General features: G+C 37.5%; 3 protein-coding genes across 7 annotated transcripts in view; 1 reads left to right on the top strand and 2 right to left on the bottom strand.

Annotated features, from left to right (window-relative positions):
• LOC140938132 (uncharacterized) overlaps window positions 1-777 on the top strand; it is a 56,060-nt gene extending 55,283 nt beyond the window's left edge. The window contains exon 3 of the mRNA XM_073387659.1: window positions 632-777. Coding sequence (XP_073243760.1) covers window positions 632-777 — 146 coding nt within the window. The remainder of the gene's footprint in view (window positions 1-631) is intronic.
• Window positions 1-14,241, bottom strand: part of LOC140937437 (insulin gene enhancer protein ISL-1-like) — a 49,253-nt gene extending 35,012 nt beyond the window's left edge. For 2 of the 5 annotated variants that reach the window (XM_073386991.1, XM_073386994.1), the window contains exons 1-3: window positions 14,124-14,240; window positions 7,122-7,158; window positions 5,979-6,090 (exon numbers count right to left, since the gene is read on the bottom strand). The gene's annotated coding sequence lies outside the window, so the exon portion shown is untranslated. Of the gene's footprint in view, window positions 1-5,978; window positions 6,091-7,121; window positions 7,159-14,123 lie in introns of all 5 variants that reach the window. The other 3 variants (XM_073386992.1, XM_073386995.1, XM_073386999.1) reach the window with 2 other exon arrangements.
• A 4,992-nt stretch (window positions 14,242-19,233) lies between these two features.
• On the bottom strand, window positions 19,234-20,479 carry LOC140938131 (G-protein coupled receptor 135-like). The gene has a single exon (XM_073387658.1). It carries the CDS (start codon window positions 20,443-20,445, stop codon window positions 19,234-19,236), a length of 1,212 nt encoding a protein of 403 aa, XP_073243759.1. The 5' UTR covers window positions 20,446-20,479.
• Window positions 20,480-23,329: the final 2,850 nt, after the last annotated feature.

Raw genomic sequence — 23,329 nt, 5'->3', positions numbered from 1 at the left:
GGAAAGATGGGGTTGATGTCCTGAAAGGGAATAAGCAAAAACAGGGATATAACGGAGGGAAAATCATTAAAAAGCGTGAAAAAAGAATGGGCATTTTGATACCAGGTTTCCGGACTTGGCCATGCGCCTCGTTCTTTTTTCTTTCTTTCTTTGTCCCTTTTTTCTTTTGCATTCTCTCCTGCATCAGCCATAATTTTGTAGGCAACTATCCTAGACTTCGCATATAAAAAGGTATCTTCATCGGATACAGTAGTTCAGAGCCGAAAATTATTCCGTCTTGTGTTCCTATGCGGCTGTGAAATCTTAGTTTCCTATTAAATACTCCACCAGTTTTAGGGGAGTGTTGGTAAAGTAATGCCCCTATTTAGTTTTCTTTTAAGCAGCGACAATTATGAAAATACCGATAAAAATCGGCATGAAAATTTGGAACAAATCTGAATGTGTGCGCATGGTACAGAGTTCAACTTTTGACCTCCCACTGAATGTAGAAAGGACCCACCGGTTAAAAACGCCTAGATAAATGGGGGAGGCATTTTTTTATAAAGTGAACATTAATCGAGTTTGGACAAGCCCATCATTTATAATATTATTATAACCACGGTCACTTACTTCAAGCCGTATTCTTCCTTAGTTTGGCCAAGACACAGTTTTGCAGCTAAAAGCTTAATAACGGACTTTGATGACGTTGAAAGTGAGATAAATCGCTTATTGACTCCACGTTATCTCCCGAGTGCAGGGATAAGTTCAAGTGACTGTTCTGACAAGTCAAGCCATTAAATGAGCAGGTTCACGACAAAAGACATCCGATAAGGAAGCAGCTTGAGTGGTCACCAGCCAGACAAGATGAAGACTTCAAATGGAATCGGAAGCCCTCTCCGAACCGGAATGTCAAACCGTGACGCGCATTGGTCAAGAGTGCTTTCATGAAGCGCCGAAAATACGCGACGTGAAATTGACGTATTCTAAAGACGCGGCATTAAACGCCGGCCTCAATTAAAACAACAGGAAGAGAAGTCATGAGTTTTCAATGCACGTTCACAGCGAAAAACAGTTACTTCAGGAAAAACAAAATATGTTGTTTATTTTGAAATAACATTATTTAAATGCTGATAGCAAACACACGCTAGGTGATAGCACAGTTGTGATCTGCAGATGTAGAGATTCAAACGAGCCGACCTGTAATGCTTTTTAGTGGGTAAATAACTTCAATAAGCCGTGCAATAAGTGACAAGCACTTCTGGTTGGCGGTCCGTTAAATACCCTTTTAAGAGGCGATACCTTATGTCGTATTTTTCCAAATTGGGCCGACACGCAACTGGGCAATTTCTTTGCCATTTTAATCCTTTTTTAGCTTCCCGATGAGATGTAGGTTTCGGTAGTTATAGAGGAAAGGAAAGAAAAATATCGCTTTTATTGTCAATAATTTAGCGCAGCTCCAGGAAAAAAGAGACCATTTAAACGAAATAAAATTTCTCCGAAAGCCTTCTGGTTAGAATTTCAAATAAACAGAAAGAAATCAGTCGTTCAAAACTCACATTTAACTGTTCGCCGCATAAATGCCATTTCTACAACCTTATGGAGAATGATAGATGAAACGCTCTAGAACATTCTGTGTCTCTTAAACTACTACAGATCGCGGGACAAAGGAAATCTTGCCATTTTATGAACAGGTTATAAGAAATGCCACACGCCAGGCGCATCGTACGTAGAAGAACATCTTATTAAATTTCATTGACATTAAACGCAGGTGCATGCCACTTGCTTAGAAGCACATTCCAGTAAAACTAAGTTAGGCCTTAATAAGCCCAGCAAGAGCTTCATAAACAGTCTTGTTTTAGAAATCAATGCTACAGCAACACAGCAGGAGAAGAGTATTACCTGTTGGGAAAAGAAATAAAGTCCCGAAAGAGCTGTTTTTCTATTTTTACCTTACAATAAATATTTCATTGCGTTTGGACAAGCATTTAAGGAGGAAAAAAGCTCTCAGCGCCAACAAAAGTGCTCTCTAGTGTCTCATATGTTTACTTTTCGCACGAAATCCATAATTACGCGAGCAGGTACTTTAGGTCTTGAGACAGGTTGAAGGTAAAATCAGAAGAATAAAATGAAAGTCCTCTCGCGGAACATTTTTGATAAATCAATGTTCCAGGAGAATTCCAGTCGATATATGTTCTCAAACAACACCAATAAGAGAAAAGTAGTGTCGTATGAAAAACAGTAAATAGCTTCCCTTTGAATACTGGCAATATTATCCGATGTATAGGATTCATCCTCAGATTCAAGGTAAAATCCAAGTGTCAACATGATTTAGCTGGCCCACTCCTCTGGCGTATCTCAGGCCAGTTATGGTACATACTCGTGGACTTTTTTTTATAGAAACAGCCCGGTGATAGATAGCTTTTGGAAACATTAACTGGTTTGTAATGATGATGTTCAGTTGAGCTTTGAAAGACTTATGCTAGTAAGACGGCATTGAGATGTCGAACTGTCAAGAATTGTCGGAGCTCAGCAGCATTTGCTTTATAATGTTATTACTCAACTTGTCCACGTTGAAAAAAAGCTTTCTCCAGGAATACAATTCTGCTTATCTTAAACTGAGCAATGGATGACAACGCACCATTAGGTTTGGATAAAGAAATAAAGCTATCGTTATAGAAAACTTAGGAAGGATGCTTTAACTTTAAAGTAAAAATATAGAGAACAATATCGAAGGAGCGCACATTTGAGCAACAACTGAGCAATAAATATCAAAGAAACTCGTAGAATTGATGAGTAAAGGAAGTTTGATTTTTAAAAGCCTGCTTTTATTACAGAATGAATAAAAATGTTAGACTAGAGTTAGTAAATATTAGGTTCTGTGTGATGTACGAGGGAAAAAGTTTAAAAGCCTAAAATTGAATTAACTTTTAACTTACTATTTTGTAGAGATGCTACCTTTGGCATTCTTTAAAGTCAAGTATTTGAAAACTAGAATTCAGTAGAAAAAATGAATGGGCTTTTCTTCGTTACAGTGAATTGGTGATTTATATCGCATATGCCATGGAAAACATTTTAATCTAACAATGTCATGAGATTAAAAATTCACAGCGTTTTAAAAATATAGGTCCTGTAACTCTTATACCATTATCTAAGAGATTTTCGTTTGTTACAAATGTCCTTGTTTTAACAGCAAGTTCAATCCTCAGCAACGGGGCAATGTTGGATGAAAATGTGTTTACTACACATGGAACCCTTGGCCAAAAGACGATTTTCTTCCGTTTACATAACTAGCAGGTAGCAAAAATCATAGACAATGCTTCTTTTTATATAGTAGATGAATGGTTCAAAATCTTTTGATAACAATATTCACACTAGGGCGAATTACAGCGTATAAATTTCTTATCAAATACAGTTAAAACATCATGCTGGGTATGATTTGAGAAGATGTTTAAACCCTCGGTTCACAAGGGCAAAGCACTGCCCTTCGTTTCTATCAAATTTAATTAAACGCTTCTGAGTAAATTCCATTATGTTTGCCGAGGTCAATGGATAGTTGCAGCAAGTTTCAAAATTCCAAGCAGTAAGAACCGTCATTGAGGAGGACTTCTTTTCATTGTAGAGCGTAGATTGTCGGTTTATTCCAATAAAGCTGTGTAAGTATGACCTTTCGTTCACAGACCACATTATACGAACCGGTTAAGGTCGTAATAATGGTACAATTAGAGATGCCTTACACCGCAATAGCTTTTAAGAAAATTGCCAAAGTACCGCAAACTGCCGCCTTACTCCTGATGCCGCGACTAGCACGTGAGCTCGGATTAAACCGCTTTCAAGATTAGAAGCAGCGCCATAAAATTGTCCAAAATCGCGAATTTTTTTACAAATGATGTCAAAACAATATTGAGTATACCAACTTGTGGTTGTATCAGTTAGATTTATACACGCACTGCACTTATGCATTATTTCAGATGAAAGAATGATCGCCACTGCTGTGAAAATGAATAACGCTTTGATATTAGAAAATCGTGTAAATTTGATTTTTTATATATTATACGAAGAAATCAATTTTTTGTTGTCAATTGTGTGGCAGGCAGTTTCTTTCATTGATATCCGTATACGACGGTCGCGAAGTACGATGAACTATTTTACTTCTTCTGAGTGCTAAAGAACCCTAAAACCAAAAATTTCAAGAGCTATCACTACCTGGCCTTTATCCATAATTGAGTCTTGGAACTAACACCCGGATTAAGCCGTGAAACCCATATTCACTTAGTGCAGAGGCAGCTTTTACGCCCTAACTCCTAACTCGAAGGTGCTTTTTCATACCGGCTCATTTAATCAACGGTTTGACCTACCTGAAAGAAAACTGGAGGCTCATCGCTAGTTTTTACAAAAAAATAATGACGACTGACAATTGTAAGTGAATCCATTGATTGCAAGTATATACATTTTGTCCTTATTGTACAACTTAGGGTAATGAGTGATAGTGATTATTTTTTTCTGACTTAAGAACTCCATAACCCTGGGCGAAGCGGAAAGCAATCGTGGTAAAATGTACAACAGAAGAAAGCATTAGAGCACATAAAAAACGTTGAATATCGACATAATGTGCGACGTAGTGGATTGTAACAATTTTACTCCATGTTTATTTCTTGGGGTTTTTGAAATTCCAAATCGATTTCACGCTAATCGAGATTCTTCGCGAATTGTAAACTTCAATGGCTCATTAACCTGACAACGGCTTTATACACCAATATAGTTGTCATGTAACATGCCACACCTAGATGACACAAATTAAAGAAAATATGCTGAAACCTTTATGAAGTGTATTTATTTCTAGCATTCTGTAGTTATTCTCTAGTCAGCCTGGATATGTGCGTTCTGTCTTTATAAACTTCGAGTTTCAGCGTGAAACAGTATTTGTTGTGGTGCTTTGTGCTTTTCATTTTCTGTGACTCGTGAAACTTGCCTATTGCTTTCGCTCGTAGTGAAAGCCAAAATGTGAAGTTAGAGAAAAATCCCAAATATAACTTGGCAAAATACAGAAAACCCAATAGTACCATGTAAAAGTACTATTGAAGAGGTTTTATTTGAACGGTAACATCATAGGCTTTCGTCCATAGACTCAAAAACGTACTGTAACTGTATCCGACACGCCACTGTCCATGATTAAATTTAGAGGTAGACAAGATAAATTTGACAAAACGAGAAGCTTAATAATATTAAAAGCGCTTAGCAAGGGAGTATGTGAAACAAACTGCTCCATCTCTGTCTTTGAACCATCACAAGAGCTGTTGATTTTTAATTTCTCCACAGTTGCGGCACATTTTCGTAGAAAAAAATGAATGTAAAATTTCCATGCCCCTTTAAGTGAAGTCAGCTACCTATATAGTACTATGTTTGACAATACCGAATTAATATAAGTTTTTGTCGAGTTAATATAAGTTTGGTTTCTTTTTGTGCTTATATACTTGGTTTTGATTTCATTGCAGCATGAACGAAGTCAAATTAGCGTTAAAGATATTAAGAAGTTCACTCGTTTCATGAAATTAATTTTTGCTTAAGTCAGAAAGTGTTTGTTCTATTAGATTTTTCTCTTGAATACAAAATAAAAACAAAGTGTTAGCACGATCTGCCTAAATAAGCCGCGGGCCTTACTACGGCTGATCCAACCAAAATAATAAACAAGAATTCAGGTAAGACGGAGCTTTAGAAACAAAACTAATACAATAGTACACTGCACATTATTTATATCAAAAGAAAGAGTTTTGATCACGCTGTTTTAGTCAGCAAACAGTAAAACCATCGGGTGAAAGGCTCCAAAATATTATTTATTAAAAGCAATCATTTTGTCAAATACAATAATCAAGGTAATGTGACGATGATAAAGGGCGATAAAGCGGACAGGCACATGACAAGGATTTTTTTTTTAGGGTATTATGTGCCGACAATTAAATTACGGGATAACATGCGTTTCCGTTGAGCAAAGTTAGACTTACCTTCGAAAATCTCTCTTGTTCTTAACTTGGAATTTTGATACCGTCTCAAGACGGTAGACATAGACAACTTAATGCGATCTTTGTTGAAACTCGTTGAAGAGTGAAGAGCTGACTGAAAAGAGAAAATTCTCTATTTTAGTGTTGAAATCAGTGCTAAAAATATTCACAAGAAATCAATGTCGACTGGTGAGTTGCTTTGAGTGAACCGGGTTGTTTGGGCTTATGTACCTTGCGGGAATCAACCAGGGAAAAGAGTCCCTTAACTACTGAGGTCGTTTAACAAAGGGCGTGATATATCTGTTAGAAAATTGTCGCCGGTCTGGCTGAAGGGAATAGGTACAATCAGACGTGAAAGCAGGTAACTGGGTAGCGGTACCAGCAAAACACAAAGGGAACACAACTGGCCATGAAAGAAATCATGTTCCGCGTAAACATTTACTTAGGTGCAGCGAGAGCGCCTTTTGAAAGGGGAAAACGTCCCAACGACTGTGTTTGACCATATGCTGTTCATACAGGAATCAATGATAGGGAAATCGGCCCTGTGAATGGACATAATACGTGCAATGAAAGAATGTACGAAAAGACACAAATTCGGTGAATGGATAAACCTATTTCTGCTTCAATTTATCACTTTGTAAATTCCTCATGAAAAATCGAACGCTTCTTAGCAAGTAAAGGGGCCAGGTTAAACACCTTGTTGCAGGCACGAAACGGAGTTAGAATCTTAAATGTACAAAAGACGTGTTCGACCTTTCGCAACTGAATAAATCCCGCTTGTGAAAATTTGACGGGTATTTGAAGAACAATATTACAAGATAATTTTGCCTCGGTGTCACTTAAGTACTGTTCTTTGGTGCTTAACCTTATTTTGCCCTGACGCAAGAATTGCGTGAATTAGAATTACATGTGTGAAGCCAAGTAGACGCTATTGATACGAGCGTAAGCAAAGTAAATACCGCAGGTTATTTACTGGTAATGCAGGCTTTATGTTGTGATGATTTCGAAGGGAAACTTCTCAGATGTTCGTTAATTTAAAAATGGATTAAATCACAGTGATAATTGAATTTGTAAGTGCAAGTTTCATTTAAATAGAAAGAAATTGTCTCCATACGTGAAGGTGGAACAATCGGAACCATCACGTACCTGTTAGATATGAAAGAGCAGACTTTTGGATCGTTGCCTAAAGAGTAAATTGAACTTTTATTAGCTTCCGTAATGATAAAAGCAATTTTCAAGTGATAAAAAAGCAATAGGTCTTTTGCCAAAGAAAGAAAGCCATTTAAAAAATTGAAGTTAGGATTGTCTGAGGTAGGACCACAGACAATAAAAAACGCTTAAATTAATTGAACTAGGTTCACGATTTGTTTTACTGTTGTGTCCTTTGAAAAGCCTAAATAGTTTTCATGCAGAGCATCATGAAGTGGAACGCTTACTTTTACTCCGAATAATGCGTGAAAAGAAGCAAACGAAACCCAGAAAGTCAGTGCCACGAATAACGGTTTAAAGTTAGCATTTATTCCACAGGAAAATATAGCACGTTCGAGATGTAAAGTCTACATTCTCGAGGGTCGAGAGAATCCAGGTGTTTAAGTTTTTATGCTTTGAAATCACTGAACGAACATGCATTACTATTGTTCTTCTCTGTTCTGTCTCCTAAAAGTCATTTATGGTATCTGCAGAGATTTAATCGTGTTTATACCAAGAAAGCATTAAGCTGGCATTAAGTGAAAAGAGAGAAAGCCTAACCAGAATTTCGAGTTCTCATTAAATAAGCTTGATTCAAAAGCGTACCTGAAAATGCCTCTGTGATTATTTAACGGGTTCCCTCCTCGTGTGGACTTAACAATAAGTACATATAAAGTACCATGTAAAAAGTCACATCCCAATTAGCAACCCATGAAGTGATCAAAATTAAAACCTTCTTATCGAAGTATACTTGAATCACCGGCTAAGTCTTACGTAACACAGATTGCCCTCTCTGTTATGGAAGATATTGATTCACTGCTCAAAAAAGTACCAGTAAATTGATAAGGAAACATTCGTCAGAGAGAACCTTTGAATTATATTCATTATTTTGGGTTTAAGATTATCAGCAAGTCAAAACGCCGAACAGAGCGCTCTTGACATGTTTTGTATTAATTTAGTTCCTTCACTCTTTGGGAAAAAAAAGCAAACGCTCCACTCAAACGTAACTTCTTACAGCAATTGTTTCTATAGAATTTAAAAGTAACATAATGGCCTGCTTAGCCTCCTGTCATCCTTGTTCTGTAGTTCCCTCGGATCTTTAGCAAATCTGAGGTACTTAACCGTTAACATTGCGATCCTATGATTACAAAGTCTCAAATTGCCCTGTCGAAGTTATTAAAGAAAGAAAGTATTAGGGGAGTCAGAGCATGTCGATTTCCTGAGTATTCATGAAGTCCAAGTTTTACATAATCAACACAGATAAGTTATATATTTTTTACGAGAATCATGAGGGCAGGATCTCAAGACTGACTGAATTATCACAATATTTTCTACTATGTCTGTAAACTCCCGACAATACCTGTGAAAGACCATTCGAGCTTCCCAACAAGGGTGGTTTATTGTGCTTTTTACCACTTACTCTGTTAGCCCTGCCTTTTATTTTGTCGTAAAAAGGTTCTATATTTGACGATGAGAAAGGGAGAGATAGATGTCCAGTTCTTTGACGACTACAATGACAAAAATAAGGAACAACGTAGTGATAATGACAATTGGACTCTGTTCTTGGGCTGTCTTTTATTTTGTTGTAAAAACGTTCTATTTATATTTGACGACGAAAAAGTGAGAAATAGATGCCTAATTCTTTGACGATTACAGTGACAAAAGTAAGGAACAACCAAGTAATAATGACAATTGGATGAAAACAGTGAATAAATGTAGCTTTTTTTTTTTACCCTGAATTCAAAATGAACAGGGCATTTTACACAGCTTAAAGAACTTCGCGAATGTCATTTACTCAAACGACAGTTCTGGTGCTCATACCAAGCGACAGCTTAAGTATAAAGAAAATTTAATTTACCATTTGAATACAAGATTAGTTATTCCTTCAGCTGACGCGAGTCAAGTCTATAGTATTCTTGAATGTTCTTCATGACAGCAAAAAGGGGCTAAAATGTACCACCTGTTTGAGGAATAAAAACTGTCATTCTTGCCTCCTGTTGTTTTTTTCTTACTTTTTTGTGTTTTTCTGGGAAGAAAAAAGTTAATTTTCTTGGGATTTGTGTTTCATAAAAAAAACTGTGTAAACAACGGAAAATAGAAATTCACATATCTCCATCCAATCCTCTAGAACAATAGAATGTTATTAGATCTTACGGAGGCAATAGCTATCATTGCCTTTGAAGGTTCCCTCCAAAATTCACGTTTCTTGAATTTTGTTAACAGTTCTAAATATAATGCAAACTAGTGTTACTATAAAAGTGAACCGTGGCATGCTATGAGCAAAGACTAGTAAAAGACTCAAGTAACTACAGGACGCCGCGAGCGTTTAAACTGGGGGGAATTTTGCCGCGATTAAAATCCTACAAACGTTTACTTGTTCAAAATTTATTCAAGCTGGAAAGATAGCAATAAAACATATCTCTGTGGATGAAAGTGATTCATGAGATTTCACGAGTGGTAAAAGCATCGATTTTGGTTTTATAGCCGAAATAGTACGAAAATTTCACACGGATCACAGAGGAGAAAATCATCAGAGCTGTATTTGTTCTATTAATATTAATTTTCAAATTTGGATGAGTTTGATAATCTTAAGGTGGTAGGGAAAAAGTTCTTGTAATTCCCTTTATATTTCGACTGAAAGCGTTCACTTTAAGAAAGACACTTTTTAGTCTTTGAGTGGAAATTGAGCATTACAGTGGTTCAGGTTATTACTGATGCAGTACGAGGTTTTAGAATCGGTCGATTAAGTATGACCATTCAATTAACGTGAGGAAGTTAAACGTTGAAGTCTATGAGTTAAATCTTCAAGCTTCAAGCTTCAATTTGATCATTTTAGGACAGTTGGAAAAAGTTCTTGTTCCCATGTTTCGGCTAAAGAAAAGTTCACTTCAGGAATAAGATATTTTACTATTTGAATGAGAGAGAGGGTAAATTGAGCATCACAGTATTGTCTAGTACAGACTTAATTACTGACCAATACTTCGCTGGTTCTTTTTCTTGTTGTCCTGTCGTACGCGAGGAAGTCAAGTGTTGAAGTCTATGAGTTAAATCTTCAAGCTTGACTAATCCAACTAAAGGCTATAAAGTCCATCGCTGTCTGAGCGTTACTTGACTTGCTCTATGCGGTGCAAGGTGCTTCCAACTCCTTTTTTGTGTGCCACTGAGCAGTGCGTTCCTGTGGCACTCAGTTCATGATGCTTTACAAAATGATTCTAACCTCGAATGTAAATTTTTCCCTGTATTGCCTCACGATATTACTCAAATTGATTTAAAACAAGTAAATGTGTGGTGCTACAACTGATATCGTAATCGCAAGTACCATTCAAATCGGAAACATTTCTGCGTGCGTAAGGACAAAACCATATTGTTATGAAGCTGTCGAAGGAACATTACAGGTTTACTTTATGTATAACTGATTGCAACGCAAAGTTCTTTATGTTGCTTTTGACCTCTGCGAACAAGTTAGAATGTACTATGCCGGCAGGTTTTGTGACAGGAAATTCCCACATAACCGCCAGTGCATCAGCCTTAATTTGGTATGGTCAATCAAGTGTAGTTTGATTATTTCAGAAAAAGAAAGGTACGTAAATCTTTTAAAGTTCAGTTTGATACAACACACACTGTTGTTTCGAAAAACAGTCTCTAGCTTAGATCTATACAAACTGTTCATGCGCTATGGCTTAAATAAATATTGTTTATATGGTTTAGTTTTGTACACTCTTTTTTTTTCTATAAGAATATATTTTATAAGAATATCAAGGCTGAAATTCGCGAATTTTTAGAATATTTTAAGAATAAAACCCAGGCTGAGATATTGAAAAGGATATATTTTTGTGTTCAAAAGCTGTAAATACAATACAATTATATGTTTTCCACTAACTAGGCAACAAAACGAGAAAACATGAACTAACTATAACTGATACCCCCAGTATAGTCTAAAACGGAAATGTTATGAGCTATAAACTAAGAATAATACTAGAATATTTTCAGCGTAAATCGGCAGAAGAATAAGAATATTCAGCCTGGGCCGGAAAACCAACATTCTTATTTAAAAAAAAAAGTGTATATTATATGTAGGTTTCAAGAACTAAACGTAGTTTGCGAGACGAAAAAAAGTGCTACTTTATCCACGTTTATTCTTGTCGCAGTCGTCTCGAGACGCAAAATACATAATGTTTTATACAAAAAATAGAAGAAACCATCAAAATGTCGGATGGATACCTATTTGAATTGTTAGGCGTCAATCTTAGTGCAATACTCGCTTTTCAGTTGACTCTGATTAGTTGACCATTTTCGCCGGAAACCTCAAAAGTGAGTGTCTGGACCACAATGAAAACTACTAGAACTTCCAGTAATTGTGTTATTCATTAAAGTCCTTGTTATTATTATTAGACAGTACCGTTCAGCGAGCGCACTAGGGACAAGAAGATCGTGAATCTGTTCGTTATAATCATCTACATCTACCTGACTGTCATAGGCAACAAACAGGGCGGTTTAATTATCATGTTATCCTATCTGCCTTATTTGAATGGCCGAATTTCTTTCACAAGTTCAAACGGAAAGAAACCGACAGGATTTCTAGCACAGTCTGGGGAGGCAGCATCACCTTGCTTAATACAATAACCTGTATTGCGACAAAAAGGAAATCACTCATGCACATCACTCACGCAAAAGCTTGTCCGTCAATACAAGTCATTTTGTTTTGCATTAGAAACAACCTTGCTTGGCAAAACAGTACTGCTTAGTATAGCTTTTATTTGAATTTTCAGCCTTTACATCTTTTGTTTTTGTGTTTTATCAAAAACTGTACCACACGAAAGGGTTGCTCTTTTAGTATTGAGTTAATTATCATTTGCGTCAAGGGGTTTGGGGAACAGCTAGATTTAGCTCGTAAAAAAATGGGAGGTGGCGTCGTTGCTTTGTGACCTTCAGGACAAACTTATCAGGGGAATCCAACGACAGTTTTCTGTAAAATATATGTTCGGAGAAGCAAAAATTGCTTAGAATTTTCTATAGCTTGAGGAAGGCTTTAAATTTCTGGATGACCGTTCCTTTCATGTACAATTTTCGAAGCTTATCTAATAAACTCCCTACGATTTTTTAAAGTTTAATTTTTCGCATTTCATTCCTCATGTTAAGCTATTTTTCGTAGAAAAAAGGAAAGCTAAAACTTTCGGATTCAAAAATGTGATGGAGAGAGGAATTAGAGAAAAATTCTTACTTTCGTAAAACTTTAAATTGCATCTAAAATGTTCGGGAAAATGATACTGATTATTAGCCCTTGTAATTTCGAAAAGACTCACGTTGCCCTAGGATGACCGAACAGAAACAAATTTTGCAGCGCCGCTTAAAATGCATTTCTAGAGATCCAGAAGTACTCTAAATAGCCTAAAAAGTGATTTCAATGCATTTAGGGGGAAACCGTCGTTGGGTGCCCCTGACTTATGTGGGATTGTTCTCCACAACACTGCGTTTTCTCCCGCTGGCTATTGTGGTTCCCTTCTTTCTATCGTTCTATCAAGCAGGCTATTTGGACTACACATACACAGATCAAATAGAATTGTAAATTGTCAAATCAAAACCTAAAAGCTACAATGTATCAGCTGTGTTTTTCAGCAATGCATAAGGCAAACGAAATTCGATAGCCCGGAACAAGCAGGAGGTTTTCCTAGATATGGTGCACTTTGCGGTCGGAGATCCCAGAGTGAATGCAAATTGCAACCCTATCTTTCGAACGAAGTTGGAATATTTGAAAATGGATTGACACCTAATACTATAAAAGCAACTTAAAATGTCCGACAACATTAAAGCGAAGGTCAGGTTTTTTTTTTCGATAAAGGATAAGTAACGGATTCTTCATTATTTCACCAGGGAAAACGAAAGCCATGCACAAGCTTTAAGGTACGAAGATTAAAACAGGCAATTGTATTCAATTATATGAAAAATGTCAAGCAATATTCCTTTTAGAAGTGAGACAGGTGCCAAAAAATTGCATTGTACTTGTTTTCTAGAAAAGGTGAGCAGAGTATGAAAAAAAAGGAATCAATATTACAAACAGGTGTGTCGAGTTAAAACTTAACTCAAGGCTGCTCTGAAAGTTATAATAGTCTCTGTACTCAAGAGAAGTACACAAGATAGCTTGCAAGCAGTGCAGTACAGGAAAACAACAAAAACTTTGTCAATAAATGTCGGAACCTACTAGTAAAATGTTAGGTATTTTGCTTTGGGGTGACTTTTCGGCCCCGTGAAAGTGGGTTCTCGAGATGCAGACACATTTAAATTTCTCAGATTCACCATCGTATTTTAGATTTTATTCACTTTTTATTCGAAAACTACTGCGAGCCAGTAAATCTGAAACTAAAACGTAAGATAGCATTTCTACTGGGATGAAGATTAAGCTACAGTACGTACTTTCGCTTCTGGCAAGAAAGAAAAAGCTTTTTGAACAGTAGGCGGTTATAATCGTTCCACTACGGACGACTTGTCAAGCGACAACTTTTTGTCAGGCGTCCTAGATTTGGAAAGAAACACTATTTTGTAGAGATTTTTAAACTGTCTATTGCTATCTGTTACTATGTCGATGCTCTGGAACGTACTTGTAATAAGCTAAACGGAGTTTCTAGGAACTAAGACGAAATTCAAAGTGGTTGCGAGCACGTTTTTTGCTACGGTTTCAGGTTACCCGGCTTTAGCGTCTTCGAAGAGAAGATGAAAAGTTTTAAGAACCCTATTCTTTGATAAAGCCTGTACTTAGGTATTGGACGCTTGATTGGCTAAAGTGAATATTGCACAAGCAGAAAAAGCCAATAGACGTAGTCCCAGGGTGAGCCGTTTGGCTCCACGTGCGTGATGAGTATCCTTAAAATTCAAGGGCGTTTGAAAGAAATGTATAAGGACTACTGGATGAAAGCCAGTGAAGTGAAGAAAAAAATTGTTATCCTATAAGAAAGTTTCCCTTACCTTGGATGTGTCTTCTAAGAGTTGCTATTATTTGGTTTTCTTCACTGCCAGGAGATTTGAAATCGTTTTGAGGCAATTCTTTGGCCCCTACGTCTGAATGGTTTCGTGTTCAACTGTACTGAAAAGCCAAAAGGAGAAGTCGTGCTAGCTAGATAAGTATCTGATTTAAATATAACTTGTGACATATGCCATTCATAATCATTTCTAAACGCAATTTTAAAAGGGATCACGTTGGAAAACCTTTTCAAAGGCGACCTCTATGTACAAGTTTAGATTAGCAAACAAATGGCTCTTCTTTCCACGCTCAGCACCTTTCAAACAGCCGCACCGATTTGATCACGTCGAAACTGAAAGAAAAAAAGTTGTTCATGTTTAGGCTTAAACTCATTTGCCGTTCTCCAAATGCTCCTAAAATGGCCCCAAACTGTCTAAGTCAACATAGCTGGCTAAATTAGCAGCTGACAAAGCAACACAGCATTAAAACTTTTAAGCGAAACAAAGGATTGCTTTGTCAAACAATGACGACTAGACACATTTGCTTGGATCCTGTCACGCACTAGAGTCAACTTTCTCTTTAAAACTTATGGGTTGTGTGTTTTTCTTTTATGTTTCAACAAGAAACAACTTGAAATTTCAAGAAGCGCTGCCATCGAAAGTTGTCAAGAAGAAACTTGCTAAAGAAAACTAGAACAGTCAAATCAATAAGCGTAGCCGAGTTCGCAACCGTTTGCTGACTTTAATTTGCGGTGACTTTAAATGGCTGAATTACTTTCGCGTGTACCGGGAATATTGTTTCAAGTTTACCCAATTAGAAGCTGTGAACAGGAAATTCTCGCAAAACAGCAAATACAGTTTACAGAAGAGAGGCGTTAAGACCACGAGGTCTATTGTTGGGCTCCTTTTGTCCGAAAACCCAAAAACAAAAGGGGCCAGCAAACTTTGACTGCACGCTCCTTTCACGTTTTAGATTACTCTTTAATTTTGTTATGAAAACAAAATGCACGCGTCTTGTCTTGAACAAACAACTCATTCAGCTAGCACAAAGGCAAATTACACTTTCAAAAGGGCTTATTTTGCTTTGATTAGGCTTTATATTCTGCTGTAATCTCGACTTCTGTTGGTGATTCTAATTGTTCCCATGCCGAGGACCGCGCGTGTTCGGGACACGCTTGGTGAATGTTCTTTTTAATAATACAGTCGGTTATAGGTACTTTTGTAAATGGGAAATATACAGCTGATGTCAACAAAGATTAATTCGTTTTCCTTTCATGAAGCGCCTTGTCTCTTAAGATAAACTTTTCCATTTACTTTTCTCGTGGTAATGGTTTCCTACGAACGTATTACATTTCTAACTAGATGCATTGTTTTCCTTGTTGTGTAGATCCTAAGTAGCCAAGTGTGAGGGAAAAACACGCAGCTTTTTTTTTCGAGCATTGAAAACAAACAATTATGATTTGGACAATCACTATGACCAAAAATGGCTCTCCGAAAAGAAAGCCAATGAACTGCTTGACACTGCGATTTCAAGTTTGCACAACGCAAGTTTATTAATCGAAGATTTCCACTCTGCAAACACAATATAAGCCTGTATACATGGATCAATGCGAACATTAAAAGGGACATCTGAGTACACACAGCGACTCGCCGCATTTCCATTTTGTTCAAAACAGTACAATCTCTATTATTTCTCAAGAGGGTGATGTTGAAACTCAGACTGTTAACGCCCGAGGCAAACTGTTTTTCAGACGTAAATAGCTGGCAAAGAGAAAAGATAGTGTCTTTTCATGAAACGAAAGGAACACGCTTTTGGTGGTCCCCCCAAAAAACATTTATTTGATTAAGCAAATGCAAGCGAATGATAAGGCAATTCATGATTCATAACTGTTTGGCAAACTGAGCAATCAGTTTATTGGTTCAGTACTGGTCAACGAAGAACCAGCCTTCGGCGGCGAGTTAAAGATGATCTTGAGTTCGATTTAAACTAAGCAAAGAGACAAAAAACGAAATAACACAGACGCAAAAGTAAAGGTTGGAAGAATGCAACGGCAATATTATCTAAACTGCAAACACCTTGATTCACAAAGTAAAACAGGGAACTATTCAAAAATGAGTCGCTTATTATTTGCCAGCGAAATGACACTAAGCTGAGAGAGGGATTAGAAAAGAAGATAAGCCAGCGATTTTAACGAATAAAAAGCAATAAAGAGCCATTTAGTTAATCCATAGAAACCAATCCTATAAATAAACAAAAAAGATCCGTTATAATTATGAAAAAAAAACTGATTAACTTCAAAATAAACTCACCGAAGCTAGCAGAAGCTGTATAATGAACAAGCAGCGCTAAGAATATCCTGCCCCTTAAACCAAATTTTGAATTTTATTTTGAGACACCCTCATTTAACTGCGCATGTATTTTCGGTATATTTCGTCTCTCCTTCAATAATCTGGATCCGGGTTACGAGCGTTTTAAAATAACATGTCCTAAGTCGTAGTTAATACCGTTTACCCGAATCGGGCCTGCTCTTACAATCATGGCCATTCTTAAAGTGAACTAGTTTATACGTGTAGTTTGCTTATTATAGGACAGCAAACGAAGTTGGCGCAAAATAAAAAATAATAATAAAATAAAGAAATAATAATAAAGAAATAAGAAATGTGGAATAAAAGAAAGCAAACCCTCATCATACCGGATTTTATCCTTTTGGAGCCCCTTCCTTTTAGTAAATGCTCAAAACACAAAAGATCAGCATAAAAAAGAAACGGAAATTTTCATTTACAACTTGTCGAAAAATAAACACTTGCCCTGGCTTGATGAAAAGTAGTGCTTAACGGGTTTAGTTTAGTTTTGGGCTAACGTGAAAACGTTAGCACTTCGGGAATTGTGGCATGCGTGTTCTCTCCGTTCACAAACTAGATCAAGGTTTCAAGTCGCCTTAAATTTTCTTGTTTAAAGAAATGCTGTAGTTTCTCCCTTCTATTTACGGAAGAACGGGAAACGTGTTCTGTCTCAAATAAATAACTATTTTTGGCATGAGTTTACACATTGGAGGGCTTGGAAGACTCAACAAGATCCCCGGCGATTTCTCGTTAGAAAGAAAGTAATTGTAACCAATTTTGAGAGCTAAGTGTTGAAAACTAACAAAGATATGACTTCGAAAAGTCGCGAAATTTTACAGACGTTTTTGTTGATGAAAAAGCTTCATATATATATACATATATTGTTCAGCAGGGCTCAATATATAATCGGCTCAGTAGGCTTATTTTTGTAAGCTATTTTTGGTGCGGACCATTTTTATGAGCAGCTTTCAGGAAAAAAAAACAACAAAAACAAGACCACCATAACAGGGATTCCATAAATATACCATTTTTCAAAGTGTGTTGACAATTATACTTTTTCCGCCTTGAGTCAGGCAATAATAATCTGCCAGCATGATATAAAGTTTGCGAATTACATCTCGCGCTTACGTTCAAATTTGGCGGTTGCGCCGAAATGGTAGACTTCTTGGTTCCAACGCGAGCAAGAAATCCACAATTCTATCCACTTCGCCTAAGGATCTTAAGGTTGAAGTTATTTCTAAACTTAGGGTAATACGGAACTTGGCGGCCATTCGGCGTTCTGCAAACGATCTATCGCAATCGATCTTGTATCAATCTCGGTATGAACAGGGCCTTAGTTTTCCAGGGTCCTTATATTTCAACAGGGGAATGAATAAATAAATGGAGAGAAGACAATACTGATGGAGTTGCGAAAAGAAAACCTGAAAAAATTCAGGCTTGCCGGAATTCTAACCCTAACCTCTGCTATAACGGTGCAGTGCTCCATCCAATAGGCCGCTTTCGATATATTAAAATTCAGCATGATATCGAGTTTGATAGGACACGAACAAAGAAAAGCCTCGCTGTCATACTGAATTTCATATATCGAAAGTGGCCTATATCGAGCAGGCAAGCCAACTGGGAGATGGTCATCTTCCAGGTTCTTCTCGCTTAGTATGTTTTTTTCCCCCGTTTCTTTTGCTGGGTATTTGGCAGGCTTTATTTCCATTGAAAACTAAGTTCTCCCGACTTAACCCCGACAATCGGGAAATTATTTTGCAGGAAATTCAGCTGTGTAGTGGAACAAGGTTTTCATAGGAATCTTCTGCCTGTTTGTCTGAATCATGTTCATTCGAGTATGGTTTGATAGATCTCGCTGCCCTTCCCGGAGAAGTTAGGCGTTAGGATAGATTTGTGTGTAATTGTTTAAACTGATGAAGTCACAAGTGGTACAAGGGACTCTCACTAACACGGGCGGTTACGTCGGTAAAGGTCTTTTGACTCGGTGAGGGTAAGGCGGAATGAGTTTGCCGAATGGCATGTGGCTTGACTCGCGGATTCTGTATAATTATACTTAAGAAAATTCTAAATTCAACTAATATATAGATTTAGCCAGGGCCAAAAGCGAAGCTCACGTTAATAAATTCATTTTGAAGAAAAGCCGGTCTGTGTCCCGGGAGGGTCCTCAACGAAGTTCTGTACGTGGAGGCTCCGCCCCAAGGTCCAACCCCTTGCCCTTCTATGTACCATTTATGACAGAAAAGCTCTCCCTTTTGTATACCTTGTATTGACAAATGGTACCTAGTTTAGAACACTACATCCCTTTTGCACCGTCCTTTCCATGAAATGAGCTTGTAGCCCTTTTTGGTCCTTTTAGAGACCGAAATGACAGCTTTCGCTACCCTTTCAATACTGCAAGTAATAAAATCCTTCCCCTAAAATATAGGAATGCTGTGATTGTTTTGCCTTGACCGGGTTGTCTTGGCTGGGAGAGACAAGGAGGGTGACCCAGCAAGACGGGTCACGCTTCTAGCCGAGCCAACGCCAGTTTAGTGTAAGGCATAAAAGTTGGCTCGCCCAGGGTAGCTTGGGGAGACGAGTGACGTTTCTACCCGGTACATCTCTTGCCAGGACACGATTTCTCCATATGAACGGGGCCTTACTAATGTGGGACCCATAGGAGCATAATTACCTCACAATATTAACATTGACTTTAAAGATGTGGGTGAATTATATCAGTACAGTACGTACAGTAAATGGTAAAGGTTTTACAGGAAAATCGTTATCAGCAAATCTAGAAAACCGAAAATTCGCCTGCTTCCCCAGTAATAATCCACGCTGGTCTAGCTGTGATTAACATTCTAGGCCGCCCGGTCCTTTGCTCTGCTGTCAATGTTGACGATTTACTGATCTGCCCTTTGTTTTCCAACGAGTGTCCATTTGTACGTTTCGTGGATAGTCTGTAAAGTTTCATGCGATTTGCAAACATCGAAATCGTTGCTACATTCAACTTAACTCCGAAGTTTGACGAACTTAAGGGAAGCTTATTGATGTATTTTCGAGCTATGTTTGTTGGGCTCTTTGAGGCATATATCATGGGCTTTACAATGCAGTGACACCACATTATCCACTTAAAAGTAACTCTCAGGCTATGTGGGATATTCCCGACTCCCATTCCGTCCAAAAGCATCAGAAAACACGCTGGAAAAACTTGAATTAAGCTTGTACCTATGACAAATTTTGACGTCGAGGTGGACTTAGCGTAAACGTTGATCGCTAACGTTTGGGCGTTGGAAAGTGCTAATGGAGATACACTGTGGCGGGTCAGACGAGTGACCTTATAAATTTGGTAATAGCAATAAGCTATCAGAAATAATGGTAGCATTCCAAAAAGAAGTATCGTTGAAACAATAATGAATAGTGCTAAGCCACTAAGAGGATGTTGATATCTTTGTCCGCACGTGTAGAAACCCGGAAAGTACTCAACCTTGACGTCATTGGATAAGAGTAGCCATGGAAACGCTCCAAAAAACCCCAAGCCCCAAGCCAACATTGCTAGTCTTATGGCATCGGCTAATTTCATAGCGCGGGTTCCTGGTTTCACAATTACTAAATATCTATCGAACGCGATGATAACTAACTGCATGACAGTTGTTTGCGTGAAAAACAAGTTGAAAAACGAGTTAGCGATGCAGAAATTTTCGCCCAAGACCCATCCGTCGTAAACTACAGAAATCAATGCAACTGGCATTACAAGAACGCTTGTCCCGAAGTCCACCAGGCTTTGACTCACAATGAGCATGTTGGTGGCTGTTTGCATACGAATATCCGCGTAGACAGCGTGTAACACAATGGTATTGCAAATTATTGATGTCGTCATCATCAAAAAGAGCGGTATTATTTTGAATACTTTAGCGGCTGTTGACGAAACGTCTTCATTGTTCGGGTTGAGGAGCGCCACCTCACTTGACAGATTGTCTTCTAAATGATTTGAGATGTTCATCATCCGAACAGATGAAAGAAAGTTAAGAGTTGCTTGATCCTCCGCCAGAGTACATCCTCACATACTCTTCGCATACTCTTGGGATCCGTTGCCTGCAGAGCAAAAGGAAAAATACAATCGCTTATTTGATAGGCTGCGTTGCTAGAGATCATATTGAGAATTAGACTTTAATTCAAAATGGCAGGATAAAATTGCTTTTCACAACTAGACTAAAACAAGCCGCGGCAGAATAAGCTCCCGCTCGTTCCCGCTCGATTCCTGTTCGTTCCCGCTCCCGTTCGATTCCCGTGGCCGGACTTAAAAATAACTGAGAAATGAAGGTACTTTGTCCTTTGTTCTGTAAACGGCTGGACCTTTGCGTGGCTTGGATCTCAGTAGGGGACGTAAAAATAGTGTCCCTCTCCCCTGACGTGCTACTTTTGTGCCAAATACATTGACACTTAAATAAAACTGAGCATTTTTTTTCTTCGGCTCGCAGAAATATCCGACAGACTATATTATTTAGTGATCAACATCATTAACTTACATGTATACCTGGGTGGAAAGAAAAAAAACCGATTTTGCTTAAAGAAAATAGCTTATTTACGTACTTATACTTCTGAGGTCACATGTCGTAACTTTAGCTATATATATCCAGTTTCACTGATCAGTTTTGGCCAAAAAATGTCTGCACGAGGGCTAAACGGATGTCACTGGAGAATCGATTTTAAAAATAAAGACAACCTTTCTGATGTTCTTAATCCGAGAACGCGAGAATTTTACAAAAGTTGGCGATGTCTGTACGCCATGCAAGATACCTTGGAGAAAAACATACGCTACTGCAAATTAACAGAATATGTTTTTTTTTTATATTTTTAATAGTTGCGTAATGGTGGCTCGCAAGCTATGTATTTGAAAATGTGACAACCTTAAATAGCCATGTCACTACCATGCTTTTGCTGGAAAATTTCTCTGTTTTGAGGGCTGTCATAGTCAAGAGCTACTGGTTTTTCAGTCCGATTTTTAAACATTAATTAAACTGATTTGCAGGCAAACCGAAATATTTAAATAAAGTTAAGATTCAACGACGACTTCATGAAATTGGTGAACTTTGAAGACAAAGAGAGTGAAAATGACAAACTTTAAGTACCTTGCTCTCTTTTGGCCGGAAAATTTCTCTTATTTGACCGTGATCAAGAGCTACTTTCGTTTCAATGCCATTTCAGTAAAATTTTAAACTTTTAGGCACAATAAAATACCCAAACAAATTTGAAATTAATTGACGACGAAAACAGCCGTTTGTTCAGTAGGTTCACGTTTAATGGTACATTGACAGGAGTCAATCACCTTGAACTATAAGGCATTTTTGTATCGAAGTGCTTATAAAATAATCTTTGCATGTTTTCTTAATTCAGTATTCTTCTTTAAACTGCTTTCACATTTGTGAAAATAGGCAATGTTGAAGCGTGAATAAGAGCTTTTACTACTGTTAAAATTATAAAATGTTATTCACAGAAATGAATCAAAACCTACAATATCTTCAAAACATTACTGATGGTTTACGTTACATAAAGGTACCAAGTCTCACCCGTTGCTTGCCTAAGTGTTCATTAAACAGCGTACGATCCAGCGTTGTGATAGCAGATGCTTTGCCTGATATTAAATTCCGTATTAAGTTTCCATGTCACTGACGTCAGAGACCTTAACTAAATGTACCGTTAAAGGAACACTGGGTCAGATGTTTTGAACTGGTATTGAGCTCACCAGAAACGAGAAAGCTCAGTATGCGAGACGTTTTGGGTCTTTATAGCAGTGGATTTGCCTACTTTCCATCCAAAGTGTTTCCGTTCGGCGTTTTTTTTTCTTTGTGGGTGGTTCATTAAAGTGAAAAAAAATTGGTTGAAGGAACAATACAATCCATTAGTAGAAAAACGATCCACCTGCGGTAATAGTTATGTGGAAAATGAAAGCAAATTTATCACTTGAGTGAACGTTTGCTCTCAAAAAATATTTTGCGTTTGTTAACTGATCCACCGTAAGACTTGACGGTCAAAATACTAAGTACTTACGATAGAATTAACTTTCGCTTCGCTTTGATTTTATTTGAGCTTGCAGGTTTTTTTTATTGTTTTGCCGTTGGAAATTAATAAATCAGAATATATTGAGAATCTAGTTAACCAAGAACTTACAAAGGTTTTGAAAAAAATGCCTTGAAAAATTGATTTTTGAAGAAGACAAAACACCTTATTCCGTTAGAGACAAATTTGTTTGCAAAACGTTTCCTGTTGTTCCTTGAATATATTGTTTTTACATGACATCAACGTCCTGCATGTTTTTTCATGTTCCAAACCAGTCCAGTGGAAGTTGAACGTACTTCCTATGTGAATTGTAAAACTATCTTTTGTTCCAATAAATTTGCATGCTGCTGGCCACGTGAGTGAACACGCTGTATTAGTACCAATACAGTTTCTAATCTGCCTAAGTTTTGCAGTTCCTAAATATTCTCTCGGACCACCATCCCGATCTAACTATGCCATGAGATAAAAGTAGTGCATGTACTTAAAACTCATAACTTGTCATGAGCAAATTTATATTAATTTTATATATGGTCGATCACATGTTAAAAGATTTTTTTGTATTATAATCAGAATCAGGGATAATAATTCGTTACGCACATAAGACTCTCGGCCCCTGGTCATCGAAAGTGGGCGATTTTTTGCAATAACTGAGTGATTTCTCGCAAGCTGATTGGTCAAGAGCTTAGTAGTCGATAAGAGTACAGACGATAAAAATGACTGATTGGCGCAAATGATGTAATAGAAAGGTTCTCGCAAGCGATTTTCCGATAAATTTCAACGAAAGTAAAGGTCAAAAACTGTCAATGTTATCGCAAAATACAAATCGACAA

Source organism: Porites lutea, chromosome 5, assembly GCF_958299795.1.
Source record: "Porites lutea chromosome 5, jaPorLute2.1, whole genome shotgun sequence".
Classification (NCBI taxonomy): domain Eukaryota; kingdom Metazoa; phylum Cnidaria; class Anthozoa; order Scleractinia; family Poritidae; genus Porites; species Porites lutea.
The sequence above is the reverse complement of the archived record's forward strand: the minus strand, read 5'-3'. Positions and strand labels throughout refer to the sequence as shown.